The 13,213-nt window shown below is 36.3% G+C and overlaps 1 protein-coding gene across 1 annotated transcript; it reads right to left on the minus strand.

The window, feature by feature from the left end:
• Nucleotides 1-10,168: 10,168 nt before the first annotated feature.
• Nucleotides 10,169-12,541, minus strand: LOC145129777 (uncharacterized). The gene is made up of 3 exons (XM_079064577.1): nt 12,432-12,541; nt 10,781-12,231; nt 10,169-10,645 (listed from the first exon to the last, which is right to left on the minus strand). The coding sequence occupies exons 2-3, from the start codon at nt 12,136-12,138 to the stop codon at nt 10,390-10,392; spliced, it is 1,614 nt and encodes a 537-aa protein (XP_078920703.1). The 5' UTR covers nt 12,139-12,231; nt 12,432-12,541; the 3' UTR covers nt 10,169-10,389.
• Between the last annotated feature and the right edge of the window lie 672 nt (nt 12,542-13,213).

A 13,213-nucleotide genomic window follows, 5' to 3' on the forward strand; every position in this document is an offset into this window, starting at 1 on the left:
TGTCTTCTTCTTGAAGATCCATTTGCACCAAACTTTCTTACGACCTGATGCACTATCAACCAAATTCCAAACTTGGTTGTCATACATGGACTTAATCTCGTTGTCCATTGCCTCTTTCCACTTGGAAGCCTCTGGGCCTGCCATCGCTTCCTTATAAGTGACTGGTTCATCTAAGTTTACCAGTGTTCTGTCACTTATGAATGTGTCACCATCTGAAGTAATATGAAAACCATACAACTCAGGTGGCACACTCACCCTAGTGGATCTTCTAAGAGGTAATGAGTTATCGATTGGTTCAACAGGAACTGTTTCCTCTGGTTGAGTGCTAGTGTCATCTAAGGTTCCTTCATTGGCTGACTCTTGAATTTCTTCAAGGTCAATAGTGCTCCCACTGTCCTCTTTGAATATGAGCTCTCTTTCAAGAAAGACTCCTCTTCGTGCTACAAAGACCACGTTCTCACTAGGCCTGTAGAACAAATATCCAAAAGACTGCTTTGGGTAACCAATGAAACCACATTTCTCACTTCTAGCTGCTAGCTTGTCGTGAGTCTCTCGTCTTACGAAAGCTTCACAACCCCAGACTTTAATATGTGCTAACGAGGGAACTTTCCCTGTCCACATTTCATGAGGTGTTTTGGCAACCTTCTTTGTAGGGACAAGATTGAGGATGTGGGCGGCTGTCTCTAAGGCATACCCCCAGAAGTGAATGGGAAGCGAAGCCCGACTCATCATAGAACGAACCATGTCTAACAAGGTTCGATTACGCCTCTCAGCTACACCATTTAACTGTGGTGTCCTAGGAGGAGTCAATTGTGAGACTATCCCACATTCTTTCAGATAGTCGTTAAACTCGATACTAAGATACTCCCCGCCTCTATCGGATCTAAGTATTTTTATCTTTCTGCCCAATTGATTTTCGACTTCATGCTTAAACTCTTTGAACTTTTCAAAAGTTTCTGACTTATGCTTGATCAAGTAGATATATCCATATCTGCTATAATCGTCAGTGAAAGTCACATAGAATCGATTAGCATCTCTTGTAGTTGATCTGAAGGGCCCACACACATCTGTGTGTATGAGATCCAACAGACCTTCACCTCTTTCACAAGACCCTGTGAATGGTGATTTTGTCATCTTTCCCAAAAGACAAGATTCACACATATCATCTGATTTCAGGTCAAATGATTCCAACACTCCATCCTTTTGGAGTTGGGCTATGCGTTTCTTGTTAATGTGTCCAAGACGACAATGCTACAAGCATGCCTTGTCTACACTATTAGACAAGTCAATATTAAGTACACTATTTCCTAAGCTATCAACACAAGTCACTGTTTCATACACACCATCACAAGGTAAAGCTTCAAACATAAAAACACCATTCTTATAAACAGAAATTAAACCATTCAAATCATTAAAAGAATATTTGAAACCTTGTCTGAACAATGCATGAAATGAAATAATGTTTCTCGTCGTCTCAGACGAATAGCAACATTTTATTAAATCTAATCTAACATCATTGCTAAGCAGAAGCTGATAAACTCCGATCTTGGTCACTGGTGAAGACTTTCTGTTTCCCATGATCAAGTTTATCCTTCCTCGCTCTATCTCCTCACTTTCCTTTAGTCCCTGCAAATCAGAACAGATATGAAAACCACATCCTGTATCAAGGACCCATGAACGAGAAGATAATGAGTTATTAGCAGAAATAGTGTAAATACCTGCCGAAGATGGCTTCACTTTGCCATCCTTGATATCTTGCAGATATTGTGGGCAAGATCTCTTCCAATGCCCCTTTTGATTGCAGTAAAAGCAAACGACCTCTTTTGGATCAGAAACATGGGGAGTGGAACCATTGGGCTTAGCCTTTGGGCCATTACTAGACGACCCAGCTTGAGCCTTGCTCTTCCAGTTTTGCTTGGGAGGACCTTTCCTCTTTTTCCCCTTTCCCTGTCCAATAGCCAACACAGGGGCACTTGTAGGCGTGGAGGGTATACTTTTACCCTTCATTCCTGCCTCAACTGTCTGCAACAAGTTGTGCAATTGGGCCAAGGTCTGCTCAGTATTGTTCAAATGGTAAGTTAGAATAAACTGACCATAACAATCAGGTAGTGAGTTCAAGACCATGTCAATGGCCAATTCCTCATCAAAGTGAATGTTGAGCTTGACCAAACGCTCTATGTAGCGTTGCATTCTTTGCACATGTGACACAACCGATTCCCCTTCTTTCATCTTGCAAGCCATGAGTGACTTGACTACTTCAAACTTTTCTTGACGAGCTCGCTTATGGTACTTTTCCATAAGGTCCTTGTTCATCTCAAAAGGCCAGTAGTCCTCATAGTACCTCTGCAGTTCTGGGGACATGGTTGCCACCGTGATGCACGCCACTTTGGTAGCATCATCGTAATGTTTCTTGTAGGCAGCAAGATCTTCAGGAGTAGCTTCAGACTCATCAAGCTCTTTGAGCTCCTTTTCAAGAACATATTCTTTGTTCTCAAAACGAAGAGCCATCTTGATGTTGCGCATCCAATCGTTATAGTTTGAGCCATCCATAACGACTTTGGAGCAGATATTGAGCAAAGAGAAGTTCTGGTTGGAGGAGGATGAAGCAGAAGTGTTTCCAGGAGTAGACATCTGAAAAGAAAGAAAGTTTTAGTTAGATTTCAAGATACCTCCAAAAATATCAAGGTTAGGATCCAACTATGAAGATTCACAACTTAGAAATGGGATGTCGAGATCCAAGTGTAAATTTCATAAAGGTAGGTGAATGACGATTCACCAATTCCACCATTAGACGAAACAAACGAAGTGAAATTCCTAATTCTTTTGAGATAAATTGAAACTATTCAATGGCATGTTTTAATCTCAGATTATGCTCTTCTATTTGTGACTGGGATGCTGAGGATCACAAACAAGATGTGAATAACCATGCAAATGTGCTTGGTAACCTCATTGTCTTTATCATTAACTATTGATGTGCTGGTAAACCACACACGCTCCATCAAAATGACAATTATGAGATACCCATTACTACTCTTTATTAGTGCCCTTTAGTGTGCTGGTTAACCACACACGCTCCACTAACGACCAATAAAGCATAATGTGCAATTTCATGGATTAGCATACTTTTCACATTTTTTCTAAAGTAACTAGAGTTGGGATTTTAAAAATAATGTTCTAGTACTTTCTTTAATGTCATTATACTTTTAATGAGAAGTAGTTGTCCTATCAAATCCGTTCTGCTAACGACCCTCCACTAATCAAGGAAGCGGTGGGTGAGAGTGGACACCCATTCAACTACCATTTTATAGGCAGTTTCCTTATACCCCCTTATAGATTAGCTTCGTGAATGAGGCATACTAGCGATTTGACTGACCATATTCTTATACATATATAATATTAAACTTTTAATCATAATACATATATAGGGTGTGTTTTAAAACATTTTAAAACTTCAAGGGTTTATATAAATTTCGAAATTCAAACTATTAAATTTAAATTTAAATAAACCAATTAACTAGATTTAATATTTATCTTTTAATTAACTATTAATCAAATTATTAAATCTTGTAAGGATTATCTAATTAAATTAATCAATTAATTTAATCCTAATCCTTATCCCTCTAAATTTCGAAAAATAGGATAAGGATAATTATCCAATTAATCTAATTAAGTAACAATTATCCAAAACAAGAAACCCTAAAACTTCTAGCAATTTCGAAATTTACAAGGGAGGAGGCTAGGGTTTTCAAAACCCTAACCCTAATTTCGATTAGGGTTCTTTGGAGGCTAGGGTTTTCGAAAAAACCCTTTTATCCAAAACCCTATAAATCGAAAATTTGGCCTTTAGGGTTTAATAGCTATAAACCCTAATTTGCAATTCAACAATTATAGCAATTCAATTTAAAACAAACAATGGCTCTGATACCACTGATGGGTTTTAGGTAAAACAAATAAACTAGAAAACAATTCCTAAGTTCACATGCAACCTACTTTGGATCTATGTTTTAACTATTGAACATATAACTTTGAATTGCAAAACAAGAACCCTAGAGGAGAGAGGCTAATTTCGAAATTAACAAACTAGGGTTTAGGAGTTACATACCTTTCAATTGTTATAGCAAACAATTGATAATCCTCTTGATCTTGATCTTGATCTTCTTGGAAGCCTAGCACCACAAATGTAATGCCTCTAATGGAATCACACCCAAGAACTAGCAAGAAGGAAACTTGGAGGAGAGAGGATGGAGAGAGTATGCAATTTCGGCCTTAGGGTTTCTTCCAAAGAAATCAGTGACCTCAAATGTGAGCCAGGAGGCTCCTTAAATAGCTGAGGGATCTAGGGTTTAGGGAAAACCCTAGTTATCCTTTGCTTAGGGCCTAAGCAAGATCCAAAGGCCTTATTTGGACCCCTTGGACAAAATCTCTAGGGTTTCCCCTAAGAATTTCGTCCACCTCCTTCCAAGGGGGTTCTGGAACCTTCCACTCAACTATTAGTTAATTGCAAACTAGTCCCTGCACTTTATAATTAATTCTTTTAACCCCAAAATTAATTCTGATTAATTTCTGGCTAACTATTAATTAAACATAATGATTTCTAATTAATATATTAATCTTTTAACATATTAATAAATCATTTATATTAATTCATTAATCTTATAAATTAATATCTCTCATTTCATAATTTCCTTGTCCAGTTGCTAGGTTGAGGGCAACCCAAAAGGACTGTGCTGCTATCAATTCAAGTACATACCAATTATAGTTATGGGCTTAGACACCTAATCCAACATAAATGTGGGTCAATCATTTTACTTATTTTAAGAATGTGATTAATACATATTATTGAATTAAATATAATTGAAAAATACCATCTAATTTAACTAGAAGGGTATTTTAGTCAATTAACATCAAAATCTAACAAAGACACTAATACATTCTAAAAGAATAATGTTGCTAAGAGGCGTCGTTCAAATTTTGTGGTCCGTTCTTCAAGCATCAGCTTCTGTAGAAACAAATCCAATGAATAAATTAGTGAGAAAATATCCATATTCCATTCCAACATAATTGGAATTCGTGATTCCATTATGATAGAATTGGAATTCATTTACCAATAATTATATTAATTCGGGGAATTCTAATAGAATATGTTCATGATTATCATAAAAAAACATTCTTTTCTGATAGAATACTAAGAAATACCATTCAATTGAAGCATTTTAGCGAGCGCTTGGTGTGCATCAAAACAACTTTCAATTTCGGATGAGAGGGTGCTACAGCCGCCGCAATAAGAACCCTAAGCCTAGGAGGGTGCAACAGCCGCCACTTATACCCCATCATTCACCTGCACTAATGTTGCACCTGTTAAAGCCGATATCACCCCCATAATCCCCATGCCCTGTATTCAAGTTGATACACAGAAAGAAGTCTGCTTGAGTAAATGTATGCAACATCCATAAACAAACTTGAGTTGCTTAGTCAGTGTACCTTGAGCATCAGAAGGAACAATGATGGAGCAAAAAGAAGCACGTTCATCTTCACTGAAACAGCAGCACTGCATAATCAAAATCAATGCCGACCCCTGTTAACAATAAAAAAAGAACATTATTTACTTTCCGAATGATTAAGAAAAAAAAAACCTGAAAATAATCAAACCCAGATGTCATTTCTGATAAAAGAGTGGAACCAAGGAAAGATGGAGAAGAGTCATTGCAAAATAGTCGTTGAACAGACAAAGCATAAAGATTGAATGCAATCTTTTGGATAAAGAAAGCAAAGTGAGAGCCCACCAAGGTACCTATCAAGAAGATAAAATCATTTAAACAACAGTAAAGAATCAACAAAGAGACTGAAAATAGAGAAAATACATGGTCACGAGGTCGAGATTTCAGCCAGTTTCCAATATAAATATCTGTTAGTCCTTGTGTCTCCTTCTTCCTTGGAATTGGATACTTTGAAAGCATGTAGCAGTTCAAATTAGTCGAATAATCACTTGAGAAGGAAAATCCGAAAGTCATATAACTACTGAACGATTATTTATTACCATTTCTGCAGTGTCTAGAGTATTAATCCCATGTTCCACTGCATAGGAGAGCATTTCATGAGCCTCCTTCTCGGTGTTCTGTTCCCCAAATGTCATCTGGAAATTTAGCATGAAATAGCAATTATCAGAAAGAAAAGAATTTAATTCCAGTGTATATAAGCTGAATACTTGGAGGAATCAATTGCCTACGGATATACGCTGAAAACCATATTTGAATGGGATTTAAGTTCATAAATTAGAAAGAAAGCAATGAGGACTGAAATTTTTGATGAAAAAGATGAAACTACAGACGAAGTTTTGTATCCCCAAATGTCAAAACTGAAATTCCTAGGGCAAATCCAGAAATGCATATGCATTGATAACACACAAGAATACCCACCGAGGACCCCGACTTGTTCACTTCTGCTGATCGCGACACCCTACCATTTTCCTTCGTCCCTTCAACTTCGTCAAACCACGGAGACGACCTCCCTTGTCGCCGATTCAAATCGCTCCTCCTATATTCGCACCTCTGATTCGGAGGAGAAAGAGCGAAATCTCGCTGCCTCGTGCCTTCCTTCCTTTGGTTCGGCCAAAAACTGGAGATGGTCACTTAGTTCGATCGATGGTGGTGGTGGCGATCTTCTGTTTTGGAGCTAGGGTTAGGGAGGATTGAATGGGATAGAATACAGTATTGTTAATTGTTTTAAAAGGGGATATAGGTAGGTCAATGTAATTACCATAATTATAGGAGTGTATTTGTAGAAATTATTTATCAAATTACTAAATTACTCTTATTTATTTGTTTGATTATTTATTTATTTTTTAAATTTTGATTGACCCACATTTATGCATACAATAACACAATAATTATTTTAAACACATGAACATCTCTCTCTCTCTCTCTCTCTCTCTCTCTCTCTATATATATATATATATATATATATATATATATATATATATATATATATATATATATATATATATATATATATATATATATATTCAAAAAAAAATCTAAATTATTAGTCTTATTTATATGCAAGAGAAAGAGAATGATCTCTTTGTTCATAGTAACTCTACATCAACTTTTCTCCTTTTTCTTATTTTATTTATTAACCATCCTGACGCAAAAGTCGATGTCTTCTTCATGTTGTAGATAGGGTGTCAAATCGGGCGTAACACCGGGTTATCTTGTCGTGTTTTTGTCTGACACGTCATGATAAAGTTTTATATAACACGAACATAACACGACATGATATTGTGTTTATTTTCATTAATACGAAAATGAATCAATTAAAACACGATACGACACTATAAAAATAACATAATAAAATTATTATGTTATCTAATTCATATCTACATCTTCTAATAAATGAAACCTAAAAATGACACGTGTCAGTTAAAATATGTCTTTGACACGTAGTATTTTTCTATGATTTTTATTATTTCCTTTTTTTTTTGTAACAAATCAAATTCAATTCAAATTTTGAATATACAAAATCTTATCCTAATAACATTATTATGTTTATTTTGCTTAACAAATTAATTCATAATTAGTTACAATACACAAGATCTTGGTTTTTTTTTTGACATTTATTAATTTTTTTATCTATATAAAAATTTTAAAAATATACCGACCGTGGTTTTCACGGGTTATAACCTAGTTTAATCATATATAACTCATAAACATGACAAACACATGCTAAATGATATCGATTTCGTGTCGAATTTTTAACACGAGCACATCACGACATAATATCGTGTTTTTTACACTTGATACGAACACGACGCGAACACAAATTCGAATTTGTCCCAATTTCGTTTCGTGTATCTTTTCCGCGCTGTATCATCGATTGACACTCATATCTGCAGCAACATGATTTTTCTCGGTACCGGCTACATGGGGAGGTGTAGCCGGTGGTACCTTAAACACGAGTCAGACATGCCGATACCATGCCCTTCACCCTAATTATTAATGGTGTAACGAAAGTGATTTTGATGTGGTATTTGCACATGGAATTGGCACAAAATAGGGATGGCGGAGACATGAATGGCAAGTAGCTAAAGTTACCATCTCCATTCACATGTTTTGGGCGTCATCTTGTGTTTGGCCTCAGTTACCAAATCAATAACTCCATTATTTTATAAAATCCTTTTGGCCCAAACATAACATTACCCCATCCAACCACTATGATCAAACTCGCTTGGTGTGACCCGGATGTTTTAATTATTTTCATATGTTGACATCTATCGTATGATCTGACAATTGATCAATAAATAAGGAAATGATTACAAGTCATTTTCATTGATGTAAAAAAAGCATATGTATAAAATTAAAATACATATAAATGCCACTTCTGAAATGTGTAAACATGTTGTGGAGTGTACCATAATGAGTCAATAAAGGCAAGTCCATTGGTCTGAATTATGTAGACACAGATGAATGTACAAAAAGGGAAAATGACTTATGTGGGTAATTAATTATTATTGCCTTTGTGTTTGTTTGGCCATTTTTTTTTTTTTTTTTACCATTGAACTTAAAAATAAAGTTGAGAAAAGTCAGCCGGAAAAACTCATTTTTGCCGGAGGCTCGCTGGAGAAGACGATCGGAGATTCGTAAGAGATAAGAAATTGCCGGAAACCTTCAATAGCCGGTTTCAATGGTTTCTATGAACACCTACAACAAGTTCAATGGTAAATCAGATAAAAGAAAAAGGAAAATGACCAAACAAATACAAAAATAATAGTTAATTACTCACATAAGTCATTTTCCCTTACAAAAATGCCCATAATTGATGATATCGTGTAAGAAAGACCGAAACTCAAAGCCATGGTACATTGGTATTTAGTACCTACCCCGCTTTATATTGACGGCAATGCTCGTCACACGTCATGTGTTATATCGTACTACTTTTATTGCAGCACGTACTACCATTCATGACACTTCTCCATGTGTTGCCATGCAAAATAAAAAATATATATATATTTATTATATTATAATTTATAAATAATAGAGTTAAATATGATTGTAATTTCTTAGACCACTCAGACCCGTTATTGTGCCTCATAATACGTGATAACGCCAATGAACACCGCCCCTCCCTCCCGTTATTACATGTTAAAGGCTTTCGCATTACTTCCCGTTACCACCATCACATTTGGTAACGGTGTTTTTTTGTTTTTTAGCCTAGTAACTCGTGTGGGCGTTGCCCACACCCACCTCTCTTAGTCTCATGAGAATGAAAATCAACAAAAGCTTTGAAGAAAAACTTATCTCGAGTTTGATTTTATAGCACCTAATTTTGTATTGTATCTAGAAAGGTATATGTATACATACAATAAACAAATACATTATTAGTTATAAATTAATAAAGATTTTCATACAAAACATTATAAGTAAAATAAAAAATGTCATAATTTTAGTGGCAGGGAGAAATTAAACTACTTTTCAAGGGTCGCTTGCAAATTGCAAAAACTTTATTTGCTTGATCACGTGAAATTGGATTTGACTTCATTTGGTCCTTCAAAAACACTTCAAAGCTTTATAACTTCGATTTAATATCTTAACCGGAAATTACTTTTCATTTTTTTTTATCTTAAATTTAAATTAAAACGCACTTCTAACAATACAAATGATAATAATAGAGTTTAGGTCATTTTTTGTCACTTAACTTTTGGTTTTGTGCTCATTTGGTCACTTAACTCTTTTTAAGTTTTAAAAGGTCATTAAACTTTTGACTTTGTGTTCATTTAGTCACTTAACTTTTGATTTGGTCACATTTAGTCACTTAACTTTTAGATTTGTGCTCATTTAGTTACCCAACTTTTAAAATTGTGCTCATTTAGTCACTGAACTTTTGAAAAAATTTAAAAGTTTAGTGACTAAATTAGCACAATTTTAAAAGTTAGGTGACTAAATATGATCAAACTAAAAGTTAAGTGACTAAATGAGTATAAAACCAAAAGTTTGATGACCTTTTAAAACTTAAAAAGAGTTAAGTGACCAAATGAGTACAAAAACAAAAGTTAAGTGACCAAAATTTACCTAAACCCATAATAATAACATTTAGACTTTCTCGAATTATTTCCCTCATTAAAAAACTTTTTGACCTTTGATAAACGACTTTATAAGTCTTTAACGCACGAGAATAATGCAACTTTTCGTTCACCTAAATTCATTTTCATTTATAATTTCATATCAACAAAACTTAATTACAATTTTTGACAACTTCAAACCACCTTTCGCCGGAAAATCAAGATTATCATATCCCACCTTTCAACCATCCACCACCACTTCCCGCTCAAATCTCGTTTATTATCATATCCCAACTTTCTAAGCTAAACCCACGTCTCCGACGCCGGTAGTTAATTCACACTTCGTCGGAGAACATATTTCCCGGCGAGTCAAGAGGGAAACAAGTGTCTTCTCCACCGGTGCTCCATAAGAAATGTGCATAATTTGCAGCATAAAAAGAGTTTGTAGGATCGGCAGAAATGGCTTCCAGATAAGTCTCTTCAGCAGCCCACAAGTCTTTTCGAACTTGCCATAAAAAGCTTGCGTATTTGTTAAGTGCTTCTGCGTCTTTAGGTTCCACCATTGAAGCTCTTTTGAAGTAATCCTCAGCTCTGTTACATGGACCAAAATGTAAAAATAGTTAACCAACTGTGCCAAAGTAGAAAATCACAAACTTTTTTTGCCAAAAAGGGAAAATGTAAGAAGACGAAAGAGATATTTTGACAAGTATTAATGGCTTTTTGTACCTATCGTAATCTCTTGTAACGAGGTACAGAAACTGGGCGTAATTCGCGAGAAGAAGTGGGTTGTCGGGTTCTTGTGAGAGACCCGTTTGATAAAGAAGCTCTGTTTTGGAGTGATCTTCGGTATCTTCTTCCTCGATTTTCACAGTCACCGGAGAAACAAATCTTTTCATAGTTTCATGATCCAGATCGCCGTCGTCTCCGATCACACCCAGCATTCTGTCAGCTTCATCCACAATCGAATTCCATGACTCCCATTCATTATCCTTACTCGCTTGACCAGAAACCGACTCCTCGCTAGTCCTTGTCGGGTTTACGATTGATGACGATGAAGTTATAGATCCATCAAATCTTCCGTCGCCGTCTGTCCCGCTGGCAACTGCCCTGAATTTCCCACCGCCACCGTTGTTTCCGCCGATTGAGGTGGTTTTCCCACCTGAATTTACGGAAAACGTCTTGACTGATGAAGAATCGAATTTTGTTTCACTTTGGTGTTCTGTAATCGACTCTATGGTGGCGGGAGGTGGCGGCGCCGCGAGTGCGATATTGTTTGACATTGAATATACACTGTAATTGGCTAAAAGAATCATCACGTACACCATTAAAGTAGGGGTTTGGGAAAAGACTTGTTGGAACAACCAGACGAAAGATGCGTTCATTTCTTGCTGAACTCTCACAAGAATCCCCTGTAAATCTTCGTAGTATAAAAGCTCTCTCATTTGAAGTGTGTAGCTTTGAAGCTCTCGGATTATGAACACCATTGAAGAGAAAGCTTTTTTTACTGAACAATAGGCAGATTCACCTGCGTCTCTTATTCCCTCCTGCCATTGTTTCTTCCTCTTGATAATTCGTAATGAAAATGGCAACTCAACGCTGTTCGCCTTTCGCTCAATACTCGCCGGAATCATATCCCCTGGCCAGTCAGGCACCTCCATCTTCAAACCAGCAAATGGGCTCTGGCTCTCCGATTCCAATTCCAATTCCAATGCTAAAACGTCATACTTCTCTTTATTGCCAAATTCGTCGGAAACTTGAAACTGGAGAGCTAGTTCTCGAATTTTCTTTGAGAATTCTTCATCGGAAAACTCTGCATCTAAGCTGGCGGAGACGGCGCGTTGGATAAGCTGCGGCTTTCTAGATGAGTCGGATCTCTTCAGCTTCGTCCCAAATATCGCCGACCGGTGAACGTAGCGGTAAGCCTGTGCGCGGTGGGTCAAACTCCGTCGTTTTGCTGACGGTGAAGATATTGCAGAGGCCAGCGTTTGCAATGAAGAAGAAGGAGAAGAAGAAGAAGCAGCAGGTGAGTGTGGAATCGAATGTTGTGATAAACTCAAACACCTATTCACCATATCCGTCCTCATTTTCTAGAGAGAGAAGGTGAAAAGTGCGAACAGAGATTCAAAGATGCAAGCTTATAGATCCAACAACCACCAAGTGATAACTTTCCTTCAAACCTGAAACGAGTAAACATCAAGCAAAACCCTCAGCAAAGAAAGTCAATAATCTTCTACAAATCTCAAGAAAATAATGATTATGCACACATAAATACACACTTTTGAGCATTAAAATTGGATCGGGAAACAGAAACCAATGGGAATATAGTAATTCAAGAGATTGACATCAATAAACGAAATTGGTCATCGAGATTACCAACCTAGAGCAACTATTTCTGCAACACCGTAGTTTATGGCGACAGTGAATGTTTTCCGGCGAGGTACGACGGAACGTAACTTCACTTAGCAAGAAGGAGAGGGGTGTGAGGTCATATATATATATATATATATATATATATATATATATATATATATATATATATATATATATATATATATATATATATATATATATATATATATCTCTAAACACGAGAGATTCCTTCTCACATAAAAAAATAAAAAATAAAATCTAGGGTAACATTGAATCAATCACATCGTATGTTTCTGTGTATTTATACGAATACGACTGACAGAAAATCAATACGGCATACAATTTGTCCCGTATCACTAGGTCTTGTATTTTTAATTCAGTCCCTACAGTTTTTATTTTGTTTCGTTTTGGCGCTACTCTTGACAGTCTTGTGTGTTGTTTTCTTATATAGCACACGTGACAAATTAGTTGCCTAAACATATACGTAAATATTAAATTGTGATATTATTTTTTTTAGAAGCGTAAACTAATTTATACATAATTTTTATTTATATATCAAATGGGACTTATATTAGGGGTGAGCATTTGGACCGGTGGACCGGACCGGACCGGACCGTTTTTTTGGACCCCTGGGCCGGTTCTCGGTTCTAAGATTTCTCTCCGGTCCGGTCCGGTTTTTTTCCCGGTTCGGTCCGGTTTTTACCGGGTTTAGAACTGGTTGGACATGTTTAAGATTTATGTGACGTTTTTTAAACACCCATTACTCATTCGTTTTAAGTCGGATTGACT

The sequence above is a fragment of the Lactuca virosa genome, chromosome 8, assembly GCF_052849685.1.
Source record: "Lactuca virosa cultivar CGN04683 chromosome 8, Lactuca_virosa_CGN04683_v6, whole genome shotgun sequence".
In the NCBI taxonomy this organism is placed as follows: Eukaryota; Viridiplantae; Streptophyta; class Magnoliopsida; order Asterales; family Asteraceae; genus Lactuca; species Lactuca virosa.

Excerpts from the sequence above, each read along its gene's own strand:
- LOC145129777 (XM_079064577.1), bottom strand. The coding sequence starts at position 12,138 with ATGAGGACGGATATGGTGAATAGGTGTTTGAGTTTATCACAACATTCG. Across the intron at positions 10,646-10,780 it reads GTTACAAGAGATTACGATAG|AGCTGAGGATTACTTCAAAA; the intron begins GTACAAAAAGCC and ends TCCATGTAACAG.